General features: G+C 44.6%; 1 protein-coding gene across 3 annotated transcripts in view; it reads left to right on the plus strand.

Annotated features, from left to right (window-relative positions):
- Window positions 1-15459, plus strand: part of tpp2 (tripeptidyl peptidase 2) — a 66706-nt gene extending 51247 nt beyond the window's left edge. For 2 of the 3 annotated variants that reach the window (XM_036972352.1, XM_036972353.1), the window contains 8 exons: window positions 1013-1091; window positions 6984-7022; window positions 7346-7599; window positions 8588-8684; window positions 11057-11187; window positions 12175-12427; window positions 12581-12700; window positions 14297-15459. In XM_036972352.1, the coding sequence (XP_036828247.1) occupies window positions 1013-1091; window positions 6984-7022; window positions 7346-7599; window positions 8588-8684; window positions 11057-11187; window positions 12175-12427; window positions 12581-12700; window positions 14297-14386 (1063 nt within the window). In that variant the 3' untranslated portion in view covers window positions 14387-15459. The remainder of the gene's footprint in view (window positions 1-1012; window positions 1092-6983; window positions 7023-7345; window positions 7600-8587; window positions 8685-11056; window positions 11188-12174; window positions 12428-12580; window positions 12701-14296) is intronic. The other variant, XM_036972354.1, reaches the window with a different exon arrangement.
- Window positions 15460-19040: the final 3581 nt, after the last annotated feature.

The raw sequence follows: 19040 nt of genomic DNA on the forward strand, positions 1-19040 counted from the left end.
ATGTTACAGCCCTGCCTGACGACAAGTAAGTAACCCCTGACCCCTAGAGACCCTGACCCCTGGAGCTACCCAGCCTTTTTATGTTACAGCCCTGCCTGACGACAAGTAAGTAACCCCTGACCCCTAGAGACCCTGACCCCTGGAACTACCCAGCCTTTTTATGTTACAGCCCTGCCTGACGACACGTAAGTAACCCCTGACCCCTAGAGACCCTGACCCCTGGAACTACCCAGCCTTTTTATGTTACAGCCCTGCCTGACGACAAGTAAGTAACCCCTGACCCCTAGAGACCCTGACCCCTGGAACTACCCAGCCTTTTTATGTTACAGCCCTGCCTGATGACAAGTAAGTACCTGGTGACCCTGACCCTCACCCCTGGTGACTCTGACCCTCACCCCTAGAGACCCTGACCCCTGGAGCTACCCAGCCTTTTTATGTTACAGCCCTGCCTGACGACAAGTAAGTAACCCCTGGCCCCTAGAGACCCTGACCCCTGGAGCTACCCAGCCTTTTTATGTTACAGCCCTGCCTGACGACAAGTAAGTACCCCTCACCTCTGGAGACCCTGACCCCTGACCCTCACCCCTGGAGACCCTGACCCTCACCCCTGGTGACCCTCACCCCAGGAGACCCTGACCCTCACCTCTGGAGACCCTGACCCCTGACCCTCACCCCTGGAGACCCTGACCCTCACCCCTGGTGACCCTCACCCCAGGAGACCCTGACCCTCACCCCTGGAGACCCTGACCCCTGAACCTCACCCCTAGAGACCCTGACCCTCACCCCTGGAGACCCTGACCCTCACCCCTGGAGACCCTGACCCTCACCCCTGGAGACCCTGACCCCTGACCCTAACCCCTGGAGACCCTGACCCTCACCCCTGGAGACCCTGACCCTCACCCCTGGAGACCCTGACCCCTGTCTCTCCCTCCCCTCTCCCCCCTCTCTCTCTCTGTCTCTGTCTCTGTCTCTCTCTCTGTCTCTCTCTCTCTGTCTCTCTCTCTCTACCCAGGGTTCCTAAAGGAACATGTCCAGGATGCTATCTGACCGGCTCCCTGGTCGTGCCTAAGGGAGAATACGGCAAGAAAGCAGTGAGTGGCTCTTTCTACTGTCAGTCAACAGCTCTCCTACAATCTGATTGGCTCACTCCTTTTATGTCATCCTTCTCAACCAATCAGAAGCTTTGCTAGTGTCACAGTTTTAGTTGCACGTTGCTTTGATGCTCTTTTCACTGTGTGGTGGGAGGGGTTTTCTAGTTCCTGCCTGCGACTCCATGGCCTGTGATTTGTAGATGCTGCTGTCCGTCACTCTGGTCTTTGTTGTGTTCAGGAGTTCTGTTGGGTTCTGTTTAGTTCTGGTCTGCTTGTCACTAGTTGTAAACGATGAGAGAGAAGCAGTATGACTTGTCACTAGTTGTAAACGATGAAAGAGAAGCAGTATGACTTGCCACTAGTTGTAAACGATGAGAGAGAAGCAGTATGACTTGCCACTAGTTGTAAACGATGAAAGAGAAGCAGTATGACTTGCCACTAGTTGTAAACGATGAGAGAGAAGCAGTATGACTTGCCACTAGTTGTAAACGATGAAAGAGAAGCAGTATGACTTGTCACTAGTTGTAAACGATGAGAGAGAAGCAGTATGACTTGCCACGAGTTGAGAGAGAGAGAGAAGCAGTATGACTTGTCACTAGTTGTAAACGATGAGAGAGAGAGAGAGAAGCAGTATGACTTGCCACTAGTTGTAAACGATGAGAGAGAAGCAGTATGACTTGCCACTAGTTGTAAACGATGAGAGAGAGAGAGAAGCAGTATGACTTGCCACTAGTTGTAAACGATGAGAGAGAAGCAGTATGACTTTCCACTAGTTGTAAACGATGAGAGAGAAGCAGTATGACTTGTCACTAGTTGAGAGAGAGAGAGAAGCAGTATGACTTGCCACTAGTTGTAAACGATGAGAGAGAAGCAGTATGACTTGTCACTAGTTGTAAACGATGAGAGAGAAGCAGTATGACTTGCCACTAGTTGTAAACGATGAGAGAGAAGCAGTATGACTTGTCACTAGTTGTAAACGATGAGAGAAGCAGTATGACTTGTCACTAGTTGTAAACGATGAGAGAGAAGCAGTATGACTTGTCACTAGTTGTAAACGATGAGAGAGAAGCAGTATGACTTGTCACTAGTTGTAAACGATGAGAGAGAAGCAGTATGACTTGTCACTAGTTGTAAACGATAAGAGAGAAGCAGTATGACTTGCCACTAGTTGTAAACGATGAAAGAGAGAAGCAGTATGACTTGCCACTAGTTGTAAACGATGAGAGAGAAGCAGTATGACTTGTCACCAGTTGTAAACGATGAGAGAGAAGCAGTATGACTTGTCACTAGTTGTAAACGATGAGAGAGGAGCAGTATGACTTGCCACTAGTTGAGAGAGAGAGAAGCAGTAGGACTTGTCACTAGTTGTAAACGATGAGAGAGAAGCAGAATGACTTGCCACTAGTTGTAAACGATGAGAGAGAGAAGCAGTATGACTTGTCACTAGTTGTAAACGATGAGAGAGAAGCAGTATGACTTGTCACTAGTTGTAAATGATGAGAGAAGCAGTATGACTTGCCGCTAGTTGTAAACGATGAGAGAGAAGCAGTATGACTTGCCACTAGTTGTAAACGATGAGAGAGAGAAGCAGTATGACTTGCCACATGTTGTAAACGATGAGAGAAGCAGTATGTCTTGTCACTAGTTGTAAACGATGAGAGAGAGAAGCAGTATGACTTGTCACTAGTTGTAAACGATGAGAGAGAGAGAAGCAGTATGACTTGCCACTAGTTGTAAACGATGAGAGAGAAGCAGTATGACTTGTCACTAATTGTAAACGATGAGATAGAAGCAGTATGACTTGTCACTAGTTGTAAACGATGAGAGAGAGAAGCAGTATGACTTGTCACTAGTTGTAAACGATGAGAGAGAAGCCGTATGACTTGCCACTAGTTGTAAACGATGTGAGAGAAGCAGTATGACTTGCCACTAGTTGTAAACGATGAGAGAGAGAAGCAGTATGACTTGCCACATGTTGTAAACGATGAGAGAGAAGCAGTATGTCTTGTCACTAGTTGTAAACGATGAGAGAGAGAAGCAGTATGACTTGTCACTAGTTGTAAACGATGAGAGAGAGAGAAGCAGTATGACTTGCCACTAGTTGTAAACGATGAGAGAGAAGCAGTATGACTTGTCACTAATTGTAAACGATGAGATAGAAGCAGTATGACTTGTCACTAGTTGTAAACGATGAGAGAGAGAAGCAGTATGACTTGCCACTAGTTGTAAACGATGTGAGAGAAGCAGTATGACTTGCCACTAGTTGTAAACGATGAAAGAGAAGCAGTATGACTTGTCACTAGTTGAGAGAGACAGAAGCAGTAGGACTTGCCACTAGTTCTAAACAATGAGAGAGAAGCAGTATGACTTGTCACTAGTTGTAAACGATGAAAGAGAGAAGCAGTATGACTTGTCACTAGTTGTAAACGATGAAAGAGAGAAGCAGTATGACTTGCCACTAGTTGTAAACGATGAGAGAGAAGCAGTATGACTTGTCACTAGTTGTAAACGATGAGAGAGAAGCAGTATGACTTGTCACTAGTTGTAAACGATGAGAGAGAAGCAGTATGACTTGTCACTAGTTGTAAACGATGAGAGAGAAGCAGTATGACTTGTCACTAGTTGTAAACGATGAGAGAGAAGCAGTATGACTTGTCACTAGTTGTAAACAATGAAAGAGAGAAGCAGTATGACTTGCCACTAGTTGTAAACGATGAGAGAGAAGCAGTATGACTTGCCACTAGTTGTAAACGATAAGAGAGAAGCAGTATGACTTGCCACTAGTTGTAAACGATGAGAGAGAAGCAGTATGACTTGTCACTAGTTGTAAACGATGAGAGAGAAGCTGTATGACTTGTCACTAGTTGTAAACGATGAGAGAGAAGCAGTATGACTTGTCACTAGTTGTAAACGATGAGAGAGAAGCAGTATGACTTGCCACTAGTTGTAAACGATGAGAGAGAAGCAGTATGACTTGCCGCTAGTTGTAAACGATGAGAGAGAAGCAGTATGACTTGCCACTAGTTGTAAACGATGAGAGAAGCAGTATGACTTGTCACTAGTTTAGAGAGAGAAGCAGTATGACTTGTCACTAGTTGTAAACGATGAAAGAGAAGCAGTATGACTTGTCACTAGTTGTAAACGATGAAAGAGAAGCAGTATGACTTGTCACTAGTTGTAAACGATGAGAGAGAAGCAGTATGACTTGTCACTAGTTGTAAACGGTGAGAGAGAAGCAGTATGACTTGCCACTAGTTGTAAACGATGAAAGAGAAGCAGTATGACTTGCCACTAGTTGTAAACGATGAAAGAGAAGCAGTATGACTTGCCGCTAGTTGTAAACGATGAAAGAGAAGCAGTATGACTTTTCACTAGTTGTAAACGATGAGAGAGAAGCAGTATGACTTGCCGCTAGTTGTAAACGATGAGAGAGAAGCAGTATGACTTGTCACTAGTTGTAAACGATGAGAGAGAAGCAGTATGACTTGCCACTAGTTGTAAACGATGAAAGAGAAGCAGTATGACTTGTCACTAGTTGTAAACGATGAGAGAGAAGCAGTATGACTTGTCACTAGTTGTAAACGATGAGAGAGAAGCAGTATGACTTGCCACTAGTTGTAAACGATGAGAGAGAGAAGCAGAATGACTTGTCACTAGTTGTAAACGATGAGAGAGAAGCAGTATGACTTGTCACTAGTTGTAAACGATGAGAGAGAGAATCAGTATGACTTGCCACTAGTTGTAAACGATGAGAGAGAGAAGCAGTATGACTTGCCACTAGTTGTAAACGATGAGAGAGAGAAGCAGTATGACTTGCCACTAGTTGAGAGAGAGAGAAGCAGTAGGACTTGCCACTAGTTGTAAACGATGAGAGAGAGAAGCAGTATGACTTGCCACTAGTTGTAAACGATGAGAGAGTGAAGCAGTATGACTTGCCACTAGTTGAGAGAGAGAGAAGCAGTAGGACTTGCCACTAGTTGTAAACGATGAGAGAGAGAAGCAGTATGACTTGCCACTAGTTGTAAACGATGAGAGAGAAGCAGTATGACTTGCCACTAGTTGTAAACGATGAGAGAGAAGCAGTAGGACTTGCCACTAGTTGTAAACGATGAGAGAGAAGCAGTAGGACTTGCCACTAGTTGTAAACGATGAGAGAGAGAAGCAGTATGACTTGCCACTAGTTGTAAATGATGAGAGAGAAGCAGTATGACTTGCCACTAGTTGTAAACGATGAGAGAGAAGCAGTATGACTTGCCGCTAGTTGTAAACGATGAGAGAGAAGCAGTATGACTTGCCACTAGTTGTAAACGATGAGAGAAGCAGTATGACTTGTCACTAGTTTAGAGAGAGAAGCAGTATGACTTGTCACTAGTTGTAAACGATGAAAGAGAAGCAGTATGACTTGTCACTAGTTGTAAACGATGAAAGAGAAGCAGTATGACTTGTCACTAGTTGTAAACGATGAGAGAGAAGCAGTATGACTTGTCACTAGTTGTAAACGGTGAGAGAGAAGCAGTATGACTTGCCACTAGTTGTAAACGATGAAAGAGAAGCAGTATGACTTGCCACTAGTTGTAAACGATGAAAGAGAAGCAGTATGACTTGTCACTAGTTGTAAACGATGAAAGAGAAGCAGTATGACTTGTCACTAGTTGTAAACGATGAGAGAGAAGCAGTATGACTTGCCGCTAGTTGTAAACGATGAGAGAGAAGCAGTATGACTTGTCACTAGTTGTAAACGATGAGAGAGAAGCAGTATGACTTGCCACTAGTTGTAAACGATGAAAGAGAAGCAGTATGACTTGTCACTAGTTGTAAACGATGAGAGAGAAGCAGTATGACTTGCCGCTAGTTGTAAACGATGAGAGAGAAGCAGTATGACTTGTCACTAGTTGTAAACGATGAGAGAGAAGCAGTATGACTTGCCACTAGTTGTAAACGATGAAAGAGAAGCAGTATGACTTGTCACTAGTTGTAAACGATGAGAGAGAAGCAGTATGACTTGCCGTTAGTTGTAAACGATGAGAGAGAAGCAGTATGACTTGTCACTAGTTGTAAACGATGAGAGAGAAGCAGTATGACTTGCCACTAGTTGTAAACGATGAAAGAGAAGCAGTATGACTTGTCACTAGTTGTAAACGATGAGAGAGAAGCAGTATGACTTGCCACTAGTTGTAAACGATGAGAGAGAGAAGCAGAATGACTTGTCACTAGTTGTAAACGATGAGAGAGAAGCAGTATGACTTGCCACTAGTTGTAAACGATGAGAGAGAGAATCAGTATGACTTGCCACTAGTTGTAAACGATGAGAGAGAGAAGCAGTATGACTTGCCACTAGTTGAGAGAGAGAGAAGCAGTAGGACTTGCCACTAGTTGTAAACGATGAGAGAGAGAAGCAGTATGACTTGCCACTAGTTGTAAACGATGAGAGAGTGAAGCAGTATGACTTGCCACTAGTTGAGAGAGAGAGAAGCAGTAGGACTTGCCACTAGTTGTAAACGATGAGAGAGTAGCAGTATGACTTGCCACTAGTTGAGAGAGAGAGAAGCAGTAGGACTTGCCGCTAGTTGTAAACGATGAGAGAGAAGCAGTATGACTTGCCACTAGTTGTAAACGATGAGAGAGAGAAGCAGTATGACTTGCCACTAGTTGTAAACGATGAGAGAGAAGCATTAGGACTTGCCACTAGTTGTAAACGATGAGAGAGAGAAGCAGTATGACTTGCCACTAGTTGTAAACGATGGGAGAGAGAAGCAGTATGACTTGCCACTAGTTGTAAACGATGGGAGAGAGAAGCAGTATGACTTGCCACTAGTTGTAAACGATGAAAGAGAGAGGCTGTATGCTCCTTCCTGTGTTCTCTCTCTCACTGTGTGTTATTCTGACCACCAGGGACAGGCCTCTGCAAAACGACAAGGAAAATGTAAAAAGGTACTGATGACCTAGAAATCACTCTGTCAAATCCTCAAAAGGAAAATGGTGTTTTATGTTGTGAATCACTGTGGGGAAGAATTAAGATATTTGCTAGCCCCACCAACATGTAAATATATTTCTACTGGCAAAGTTAGACAAGGTTCATTTCCTCTGGTGGTCAATATAGCAGCACAGTTGTGTTCTGTCACCGTAACAACGCATTCTAACTGACAAGGGATTGGACAGACAGCAGGGGGGGAAGTGTTGTAGAGGCTTATGGGTAACGTAGTCCTAGAGGGTGTCAGTGTGTTAACCAGTGGTTTTTTATCTTTCTCATCAAGGACATTGTGCCAGTGGTCTATCACCTCATCCCTGCACCCAACAAGACCAAGAATGGAGCGAAGGAGGGAGCGAAGGAGGGGGTGAAGGAGAAAGAGGGAGCGAAGGAGGGGGTGAAGGAGAAAGAGGGAGCGAAGGAGGGGGCGAAGGAGAAAGAGGGAGCGAAGGAGGATGCGAAGGAGGGAGCGAAGGAGAAGGATGTGAAGGAGGAGTTTGAAGAGGCTCTCAGAGACCTGAAGATACAGTGGATGACCAAGTCAGTCTCTCTGTCTGTTTGGGTCTCTCTACCTGCTCTCAGTCTGTCTGTTTGGGTCTCTACCTGCTTGCTGTCAGTTTCTCTCTGTCTGTTTGGGTCTCTCTACCTGCTGTCAGTCTCTCTCTGTCTGTTTGGGTCTCTCTACCTGCTGTCAGTCTCTCTCTGTCTGTTTGGGTCTCTCTACCTGCTGTCAGTCTGTCTGTTTGGGTCTCTCTACCTGCTGTCAGTCTGTCTGTTTGGGTCTCTCTACCTGCTGTCAGTCTGTCTGTTTGGGTCTCTCTACCTGCTGTCAGTCTCTCTCTGTCTGTTTGGGTCTCTCTACCTGCTGTCAGTCTCTCTCTGTCTGTTTGGGTCTCTCAACCTGCTGTCAGTCTCTCTGTTTGGGTCTCTACCTGCTGTCAGTCTCTCTCTGTCTGTTTGGGTCTCTCAACCTGCTGTCAGTCTCTCTCTGTCTGTTTGGGTCTCTCTACCTGCTGTCAGTCTCTCTGTTTGGGTCTCTCTACCTGCTGTCAGTCTCTCTCTGTCTGTTTGGGTCTCTCAACCTGCTGTCAGTCTCTCTCTGTCTGTTTGGGTCTCTCTACCTGCTGTCAGTCTCTCTCTGTCTGTTTGGGTCTCTCTACCTGCTGTCAGTCTCTCTCTCTCTCTCTCTCTCTCTCTCTCTCTCCCTCCCTTACCTCTACGTCTCTCTCTCTCTCTCTCTTCCTCCCTTACCTCTCTCTCTCTCTCTCTCTCTCTCTCTCTCTCTCTCTCTCTCTCTCTCTCCCTTACATCTCTCTCTCTCTCCCCTTCTCCCTTCCCTCTCTCTCTCTCCCCTTCCCTCTTTGTCTCTCTCTCTCTCTCTCTCTCTTCCTCCCTTACCTCTCTCTCTCTCTCTCCCACCCTTACATCTCTCTCCCACCCTTACATCTCTCTCTCTCTCTCTCCCCTTCTCCCTTCCCTCTCTCTCTCTCCCCTTCCCTCTTCCCCCCCCCCCCCCCCCCCCCTCCAGGTTAGACACCAGCTCCCTGTATGATGACCTGAAGGAGAACTTCTCTTCTTACCTGCCACTACATGTTCAGAGGCTGCACCAGCTCGACTCTGAGAAGGTACACACACTATCTGCTGTTGATTAATCATGTCTAACCTTGATCTCTCTCGCTCTCTTTCTCTGCTGTTGATTAATCGTGTCTAACCTTGATCTCTCTCTCTCTCTCTGCTGTTGATTAACCGTGTCTAACCTTGATCTCTCTCTCGCTCTCTGCTGTTGATTAATCGTGTCTAACCTTGATCTCTCTCTCTCTCGCTCTCTCTCTCTGCTGTTGATTAATCGTGTCTAACCTTGATCTCTCTCTCTCTCTCTGCTGTTGATTAGTCATGTCTAACCCTGCTCTCTCTCTCTCTCTGCTGTTGATTAGTCGCGTCTAACCCTGATCTCTCTCTCTCTGCTGTTGATTAGTCGTGTCTAACCCTGATCTCCCTCTCTCTCTCTGCTGTTGATTAGCCGTGTCTAACCCTGATCTCTCTCTCTGCTGTTGATTAGTCGCGTCTAACCCTGATCTCTCTCTCTGCTGTTGATTAATCGTGTCTAACCTTGATCTCTCTCTCTCTCTCTCTCTCTCTCTGCTGTTGATTAGTCATGTCTAACCCTGCTCTCTCTCTGCTGTTGATTAGTCGCGTCTAACCCTGATCTCGCTCTCTCTGCTGTTGATTAGTCGTGTCTAACCCTGATCTCCCTCGCTCTCTCTGTTGTTGATTAGCCGTGTCTAACCCTGATCTCTCTCTCTGCTGTTGATTAGTCGTGTCTAACCCTGATCTCTCTCTCTCTCGCTCTCTCTCGCTGCTGTTGATTAGCTGTGTCTAACCCTGATCTCTCTCTCTGCTGTTGATTAGTCAAGTCTAACCCTGATCTCGCTCTGCTATTGATTGGTCGCGTCTTACCCTGATCTCTCTCTCTCTGCTGTTGATTAGTCGTGTCTAACCCTGATCTCTCTCTCTGCTGTTGATTGGTCGCGTCTAACCCTAATCTCTCTCTCTCTGCTGTTGATTGGTCGCGTCTAACCCTGATCTCTCTGCTGTTGATTAGTTGTGTTTAACCCTGATCTCTCTCTCTCTGCTGTTGATTAGTCGTGTCTAACCCTGATCTCCCTCTCTCTCTGCTGTTGATTAGCCGTGTCTAACCCTGATCTCTCGCTCTGCTGTTGATTAGTCGTGTCTAACCCTGCTCTCTCTCTGCTGTTGATTAGCCGTGTCTAACCCTGATCTCTTGCTCTGCTGTTGATTAGTCGTGTCTAACCCTGCTCTCTCTCTCTGCTGTTGATTAGTCGTGTCTAACCCTGATCTCTCTCTCTCTGCTGTTGATTGGTCGCGTCTAACCCTGATCTCTCTCTCTCTGCTGTTGATTAGTTGTGTCTAACCCTGATCTCTCTCTCTCTCGCTGCTGTTGATTAGCCGTGTCTAACCCTGATCTCTCTCTCGCTGCTGTTGATTAGCCATGTCTAACCCTGCTCTCTCTCTCTGCTGTTGATTAGTCGCGTCTAACCCTGATCTCCCTCTCTCTCTCTGCTGTTGATTAGTCGCGTCTAACCCTGATTTCTCTCTCTGCTGTTGATTAGTCGTGTCTAACCCTGATCTCTCTCTCTCTCTCTCTCTCGCTGCTGTTGATTAGCCGTGTCTAACCCTGATCTCTCTCTCTGCTGTTGATTAGTCACGTCTAACCCTGATCTCTCTCTCTGCTGTTGATTAGTCGCGTCTAACCCTGATCTCTCTGCTGTTGATTAGTCATGTCTAACCCTGATCTCTCTCTCTCTGCTGTTGATTAGTTGTGTCTAACCCCTCTCTCTGCTGTTGATTAGTCGTGTCTAACCCTGATCTCTCTCTCTGCTGTTGATTAGTCGTGTCTAACCCTGATCTCTCTCTGCTGTTGATTAGTCGCGTCTAACCCTGATCTCTCTCTCTCTCTCTCGCTCTGCTGTTGATTGGTCGCGTCTAACCCTGATCTCTCTCTCTCTCTCTGCTGTTGATTGGTCGCGCCTAACCCTGATCTCTCTCTCTCTCTCTGCTGTTGATTAGTCGTGTCTAACCCAGATCTCTCTCTCTGCTGTTGATTAGTCGCGTCTAACCCTGATCTCTCTCTCTGCTGTTGATTAGTCGTGTCTAACCCTGATCTCTCTCTCTGCTGTTGATTAGTCGCGTCTAACCCTGATCTCTCTGCTGTTGATTAGTCGCGTCTAACCCTGATCTCTCTGCTGTTGATTAGTCATGCCTAACCCTGATCTCTCTCTCTGCTGTTGATTGGTCGCGTCTAACCCTGATCTCTCTGCTGTTGATTAGTCATGTCTAACCCTGATCTCTCTCTCTGCTGTTGATTAGTCGTGTCTAACCCTGATCTCTCTCTCTGCTGTTGATTAGTCGCGTCTAACCCTGATCTCTCTCTCTCTGCTGTTGATTGGTTGTGTCTAACCCTGATCTCTCTCTGTAGGAGCGTCTGAAGCGCCTGGGTGACATCGTAACGGCCTCTGACATGGTTCTGTCTCAGATCGACCAGACGGCCCTGGCAGTTTACCTCACCTTAAAGACCGACCCTCGCCCTGACGCTGCCACAATCAAGAGGTGCACCACTAAGTCTTAGCCTGAGTCCCAAATGGCACCCTATTCCCTATATAGTGCACTACTTTAGACCAGACCATATAGAACCCTATTCCCTATATAGTGCACTACTTTAGACTAGAGCCCTATGGAACCCTATTCCCTATATAGTGCACTACTTTAGACCAGAGCCATATAGAACCCTATTCCCTATATAGTGCACTACTTTAGACCAGAACCCTATAGAGCCCTATTCCCTATATAGTGCACTACTTTAGACCAGAGCCATATAGAACCCTATTCCCTATATAGTGCACTACTTTAGACCAGAACCCTATAGAGCCCTATTCCCTATATAGTGCACTACTTTAGACCAGAACCCTATTCCCTATATAGTGCACTACTTTAGACCAGGGCCCTATAGAACCCTATTCCCTATATAGTGCACTACTTTAGACCAGAACCCTATAGAGCCCTATTCCCTATATAGTGCACTACTTTAGACCAGAACCCTATTCCCTATATAGTGCACTACTTTAGACCAGAACCCTATTCCCTATATAGTGCACTACTTTAGACCAGGGCCCTATAGAACCCTATTCCCTATATAGTGCACTACTTTAGACCAGAACCCTATTCCCTATATAGTGCACTACTTTAGACCAGGGCCCTATAGAACCCTATTCCCTATATAGTGCACTACTTTAGGCCAGGGCCCTATAGAACCCTATTCCCTATATAGTGCACTACTTTAGACCAGAACCCTATTCCCTATATAGTGCACTACTTTAGGCCAGGGCCCTATAGAACCCTATTCCCTATATAATGCACTATTTTAGACCAGAACCCTATGGTCAATAGGGTTCCATTCAGGGCTCACACTTAGACCGTCAGGTCACAACAGATTGTCTGTCTGTTAAATCCGTTAAAACCACTCCCCTTTACCTCATTTCTATTGGACAGAGAATTTGATATCTAATAGAACTTCCTGTTTCTGTGTGTTTCCTGCAGTGACATGGAGAAGCAGAAATGTTCCCTGCTGGATGCTCTGTGTAGGAAGGGCTGTGCCCTGGCTGACCTGGTACTGCTGCCTGCTCCACCCCAGGACTGGGCTGGGGGGGCCGGGGGGGCCGGAGACGGGGCAGAGACAGGGGCTGAAGAGGAGGAGGTGACCAGCTCTGACGACGCCCAACAGGGCAGGGCCAAAGCCTTGACAGACACCTTCTGGGAGTTGCAGAAGTGGGTGGAGCTAACGGACTCTAAGGTGAGGAGAAGAGGTGTGGCCAGCTGTTTCCTCGACGATCCCCGGCTTACGCCACAACTTGCAGTGGATGATATGTCAACGGTAACTTACATATGAATCATCCATCTCAATCTTTCTCCCAATTTTTGATGGTTTGATCCCCTTCCTCCCCAGGTGTTGACGTTCTCCTACAAACATGCACTAGTCAATAAGATGTACGGCAGAGCCCTGAAGTTTGCCTCCAAGATCGTAGAAGATAAACCCAGTAGAGAGAACTTGAAGAACTGCATTCAGGTTAGAAACATCCTCAGTCCAACTACCCGATACATCTACTTCCTGTTAGTCATGTTTTACAGCCTCCGCACAACTACCCGATACATCTACTTCCTGTTAGTCATGTTTTACAGCCTCAGTCCAACTACCTGATACATCTACTTCCTGTTAGTCATGTTTTACATCCTCAGTCCAACTACCTGATACATCTACTTCCTGTTAGTCATGTTTTACAGCCTCAGTCCAACTACCTGATACATCTACTTCCTGTTAGTCATGTTTTACAGCCTCAGTCCAACTACCTGATACATCTACTTCCTGTTAGTCATGTTTTACAGCCTCAGTCCAACTACCCGATACATCTACTTCCTGTTAGTCATGTTTTACAGCCTCAGTCCAACTACCTGATACATCTACTTCCTGTTAGTCATGTTTTACATCCTCAGTCCAACTACCTGATACATCTACTTCCTGTTAGTCATGTTTTACAGCCTCAGTCCAACTACCTGATACATCTACTTCCTGTTAGTCATGTTTTACAGCCTCAGTCCAACTACCTGATACATCTACTTCCTGTTAGTCATGTTTTACAGCCTCAGTCCAACTACCTGATACATCTACTTCCTGTTAGTCATGTTTTACATCCTCAGTCCAACTACCTGATACATCTACTTCCTGTTAGTCATGTTTTACAGCCTCAGTCCAACTACCTGATACATCTACTTCCTGTTAGTCATGTTTTACATCCTCAGTCCAACTACCTGATACATCTACTTCCTGTTAGTCATGTTTTACAGCCTCAGTCCAACTACCTGATACATCTACTTCCTGTTAGTCATGTTTTACAGCCTCAGTCCAACTACCTGATACATCTACTTCCTGTTAGTCATGTTTTACAGCCTCAGTCCAACTACCTGATACATCTACTTCCTGTTAGTTATGTTTTACAGCCTCAGTCCAACTACCTGATACATCTACTTCCTGTTAGTCATGTTTTACAGCCTCAGTCCAACTACCTGATACATCTACTTCCTGTTAGTCATGTTTTACATCCTCTCTCCAACTACCTGATACATCTACTTCCTGTTAGTCATGTTTTACATCCTCTCTCCAACTACCTGATACATCTACTTCCTGTTAGTCATGTTTTACATCCTCAGTCCAACTACCTGATACATCTACTTCCTGTTAGTCATGTTTTACAGCCTCCGTCCAACTACCTGATACATCTACTTCCTGTTAGTCATGTTTTACAGCCTCAGTCCAACTACCCTGATACATCTACTTCCTGTTAGTCATGTTTTACAGCCTCAGTCCAACTACCTGATACATCTACTTCCTGTTAGTCATGTTTTACAGCCTCAGTTCAACTACCCGATACATCTACTTCCTGTTAGTCATGTTTTACAGCCTCAGTCCAACTACCCTATACATCTACTTCCTGTTAGTCATGTTTTACAGCCTCAGACCAACTACCCTATACATCTACTTCCTGTTAGTCTTAGACTAGCAGTGTTTCATCTGTCTGTAACACCTGAACAAAGAGACTAAAGCTCAGAGACATTCAGATTGCAATCTACTTCCTGTATGGTGACATCACGTCCTGTTTGTTTCCAGGTAATGCGGTCCTTGGGCTGGATGCACTGTGCCACTTTCACAGAGAACTGGCTGCCCATCATGTACCCTGCCGACTACACTCCCTTCTAGACACTCTGTTACACACACACACACACACACACACACACACACACAGCAGGCATGGATTGACCTCACAAACATAAACGCACATCTGAAAACAGTCAGCGATTTTATTTTTACCAAGTCTTGACTGAATGCCTCAAAACAATGTGGTCGCGTAGAGAAGATTTCAACCCAGACACATTTTCAGAGCTTCTTGTTAAAAACCCTTGGATCGTTTCATCTTTATCTGATATTTCTGTTCTGAATGTTTCACCCTCCTGAAGGAACCCGGTCTGTAGAAAGGTACCGACACGCGTCATAATACACATTATAAACAGGCAATATGACATGTTATTATTCTCCCTGATGGATGTTTAAGTGTGTGTGTGTGTGTGTGTGTGTGTGTGTCCGTCCTCTCTTTGGAATCCCTGGAAAGAGCCTCCCTCGTTGTCAGGATTCCACAGTGATCCTGTCCTCGCTTTTGTTTCACCCCTCCCTCCCTCCTTCCCTCCCCCTTTCTCTGTACTGTAAATTAAGCATTTGAGGTTTTAGTTACGGTCTGAAGTTCAGGGTTCATCTGTCTCATTCTGTCTTCTCGTTGCCAACGACAGTCTCTCCTAATGGCCTTAACTTAATCCACCACGGGACCGTCAGCGCCGTCCAACTCTGACTCCAGATCGATCAGAACAACCTCCTCATATCTCTCTGGTTGTGGCCCAAACACCACCCTATTCCCTATATAGTGCACTTCTTGTGACTAGAGCCCTGCGGGGGTTTCATACGGCTGTGATTTGAAAGCAGTGCACTCTATAGGGAATAGGTTAACATTTGGGAGGCATCCTATCGGTTCTCTCTGCTGGTGTCAAAAGACCTTTCGGATAATATTAATGGGATGTCTTGTATTTATATTACAACTCAAAACCTTAGTCAATTAAACAACAATATTTTACGGAATGTTAAGATTTTAAGGAAATGTACTTTTTAGTATTATTTTATAACCATATTCTTCCTGGACGACATGTGGAAAGTACCAACACGCAGTTTTGTTATCACTGTAATGGAATTATGTCACAAATGAATAAAAAGATTTGGAAGAGTAATTGTATGAGTGTCTTATGGAGTTATCTGATCCAACAGTCGACAACTTAGGACTTCCTATATCCATAACCCATTTATATTTGACCATGGAAACTGGAACAAAGACAGCAAAGCGCATATATTTTTTTATATTTAATATCAATCCAAATTTTCCAAGTACATGTTTGTAAAGAAAAGGAAGCTGAAGCATTTACATCGTGGAACCCATTTTGAGCCTTTTGTGTTGTTGTTGTTGTCTGTGTTGTATGTGGGACATATTTGGGAGATGGACCGTCGCTAGGCAACAGTTTCCGAAACGCGATTGAGAGAACAAGGACTTCTGAAGCTTCAAGTAAGCAATGTTACTAAACTAGTTGTGTTGAATCAGTTTAAAGTGAAACTAATGAATTATGACATGTAGTGAATATATGAACAGGTAGTGCAGGATGTCATGTAAAAATCTTACCGGCATGAAATAGTTTCCAATCGTTCAGATAGTTGCGTTGTAATATTTTCACGGGCTGTTTCTTTCTGCCTGTCGACTGCTATCGTTATGCTGAGTTGACTGTAAAAGATGAATTGCTAAAGTAAACCAGTAGTGATTAGGGACTGTTAGCCATTTTTAAAATGAGCAGGATAAATGTGTCTGTTTTCTGAAGGAACTGTGTCTAGTCAACTGGGACAGCCAACTGCCCACATTGGGCACGTTTCTCTGCGTGCCTTTTATGGCTATGTGGGAAGCTAATCAACTTCAAGATCAATTCAACTTCAAGAGGGCCGTCTTGGTTTAGCTTGGCATTAAATTAGCAGCGCACACCCCCTGTGACAAGTCAACCACTGTAATGAAACCCCCTAGCAGACCCCTAGACTACCATACACACCATCATGCACTGCCTCAGTCAGAAACTCTTGTCTAGACTACCATCTCATCCCAATTATATTCAAATAAAAAGGCCAATATAGCTTGGAAAGACAATCAGTGCAGCCTCTTTCAGTGCACGTTTGTCAATATACCCTCATATCTCTCTCCTCTTCCACATTACAGACATTATGAGTGGCTTCTCTAGTCTTTTAGTTAACTGTTATCCTGTTATCTCTACCCCTTCTACAGACATTAAAACTGATATCCTGTTATCTCTACCCATTCTACACACATTAAAACTGTTATCCTGTTATCTCTACCCATTCTACAGACATTAAAACTGTTATCCTGTTATCTCTACCCATTCTACAGACATTACAACTGTTATCCTGTTATCTCTACCCATTCTACAGACATTACAACTGTTATCTCTACCCTTCTACAGACATTAAAACTGATATCCTGTTATCTCTACCCCTTCTACAGACATTAAAACTGATATCCTGTTATCTCTACCCCTTCTACAGACATTAAAACTGATATCCTGTTATCTCTACCCCTTCTACAGACATTAAAACTGTTATCCTGTTATCTCTACCCATTCTACAGACATTAAAACTGTTATCTCTACCCTTCTACAGATGTTAAAACTGTTTATCTTGCTGGACACTCATCCCATCATACCAACACAACGATATATTTAGAGAGGAGACCATCTGACACATCTATCCATTACCCAATCTCTGTTTACAAGCAGCATGTGTAATAGCAGTTTTGAGTCAGTGCTGTGGAGAGATATACACACACACACACACACACACACACTATTACTATACACACTATCACTATTAGTCTCTGTTTACAAGTAAGTAATCCCAGTTTGTAAATAGAGGTTTGACAGAGAGTTGTTGCACCAAGTTATGCTCGGTGTATTTTCTGGTCACAGCAGGTATTTATAGTGAGTTTTTTACAGTAGCTTGCTGTTAGAAATGGATACCAATGCATACGCAATGGAATGTGTTATATAACACATTCTATAATGCCTTATGGAGCAGGATACATGGGGAATATCTATACATAAACATGGGGAATACCTCTGCACAACTACCCGATACATCTACTTCCTGTTAGTCATGTTTTACAGCCTCAGTCCAACTACCTGATACATCTACTTCCTGTTAGTCATGTTTTACAGCCTCAGTCCAACTACCTGATACATCTACTTCCTGTTAGTCATGTTTTACAGCCTCAGTCCAACTACCTGATACATCTACTTCCTGTTAGTCATGTTTTACAGCCTCAGTCCAACTACCCGATACATCTACTTCCTGTTAGTCATGTTTTACAGCCTCAGTCCAACTACCTGATACATCTACTTCCTGTTAGTCATGTTTTACAGCCTCAGTCCAACTACCCGATACATCTACTTCCTGTTAGTCATGTTTTACAGCCTCAGTCCAACTACCTGATACATCTACTTCCTGTTAGTCATGTTTTACAGCCTCAGTCCAACTACCCGATACATCTACTTCCTGTTAGTCATGTTTTACAGCCTCAGTCCAACTACCTGATACATCTACTTCCTGTTAGTCATGTTTTACAGCCTCAGTCCAACTACCCGATACATCTACTTCCTGTTAGTCATGTTTTACAGCCTCAGTCCAACTACCTGATACATCTACTTCCTGTTAGTCATGTTTTACAGCCTCAGTCCAACTACCCGATACATCTACTTCCTGTTAGTCATGTTTTACAGCCTCAGTCCAACTACCTGATACATCTACTTCCTGTTAGTCATGTTTTACAGCCTCAGTCCAACTACCCGATACATCTACTTCCTGTTAGTTATGTTTTACAGCCTCAGTCCAACTACCTGATACATCTACTTCCTGTTAGTCATGTTTTACAGCCTCAGTCCAACTACCCGATACATCTACTTCCTGTTAGTTATGTTTTACAGCCTCAGTCCAACTACCTGATACATCTACTTCCTGTTAGTCATGTTTTACAGCCTCAGTCCAACTACCTGATACATCTACTTCCTGTTAGTCATGTTTTACAGCCTCAGTCCAACTACCTGATACATCTACTTCCTGTTAGTTATGTTTTACAGCCTCAGTCCAACTACCCTGATACATCTACTTCCTGTTAGTCATGTTTTACAGCCTCAGTCCAACTACCTGATACATCTACTTCCTGTTAGTCATGTTTTACAGCCTCAGTCCAACTACCTGATACATCTACTTCCTGTTAGTCATGTTTTACAGCCTCAGTTCAACTACCTGATACATCTACTTCCTGTTAGTCATGTTTTACAGCCTCAGATCAACTACCCTGATACATCTACTTCCTGTTAGTCTTAGACTAGCAGTGTTTAATCTGTCTGTAACACCTGAACAAAGAGACTAAAGCTCAGAGACATTCAGATTGCAATCTACTTCCTGTATGGTGACATCACGTCCTGTTTGTTTCCAGGTAATGCGGTCCTTGGGCTGGATGCACTGTGCCACTTTCACAGAGAACTGGCTGCCCATCATGTACCCTGCCGACTACACTCCCTTCTAGACACTCTGTTACACACACACACACACACACACACACACACAGCAGGATTGACCTCACAAACATAAACACACATCTGAAAACAGTCAGCGATTTTCTTTTTACCAAGTCTTGACTGAATGCCTCAACAATGTGGTCGCGTAGAGAAGATTTCAACCCAGACACATTTTCAGAGCTTCT

The sequence above is a fragment of the Oncorhynchus mykiss genome, unplaced genomic scaffold, assembly GCF_013265735.2.
Source record: "Oncorhynchus mykiss isolate Arlee unplaced genomic scaffold, USDA_OmykA_1.1 un_scaffold_144, whole genome shotgun sequence".
Classification (NCBI taxonomy): Eukaryota; Metazoa; Chordata; class Actinopteri; order Salmoniformes; family Salmonidae; genus Oncorhynchus; species Oncorhynchus mykiss.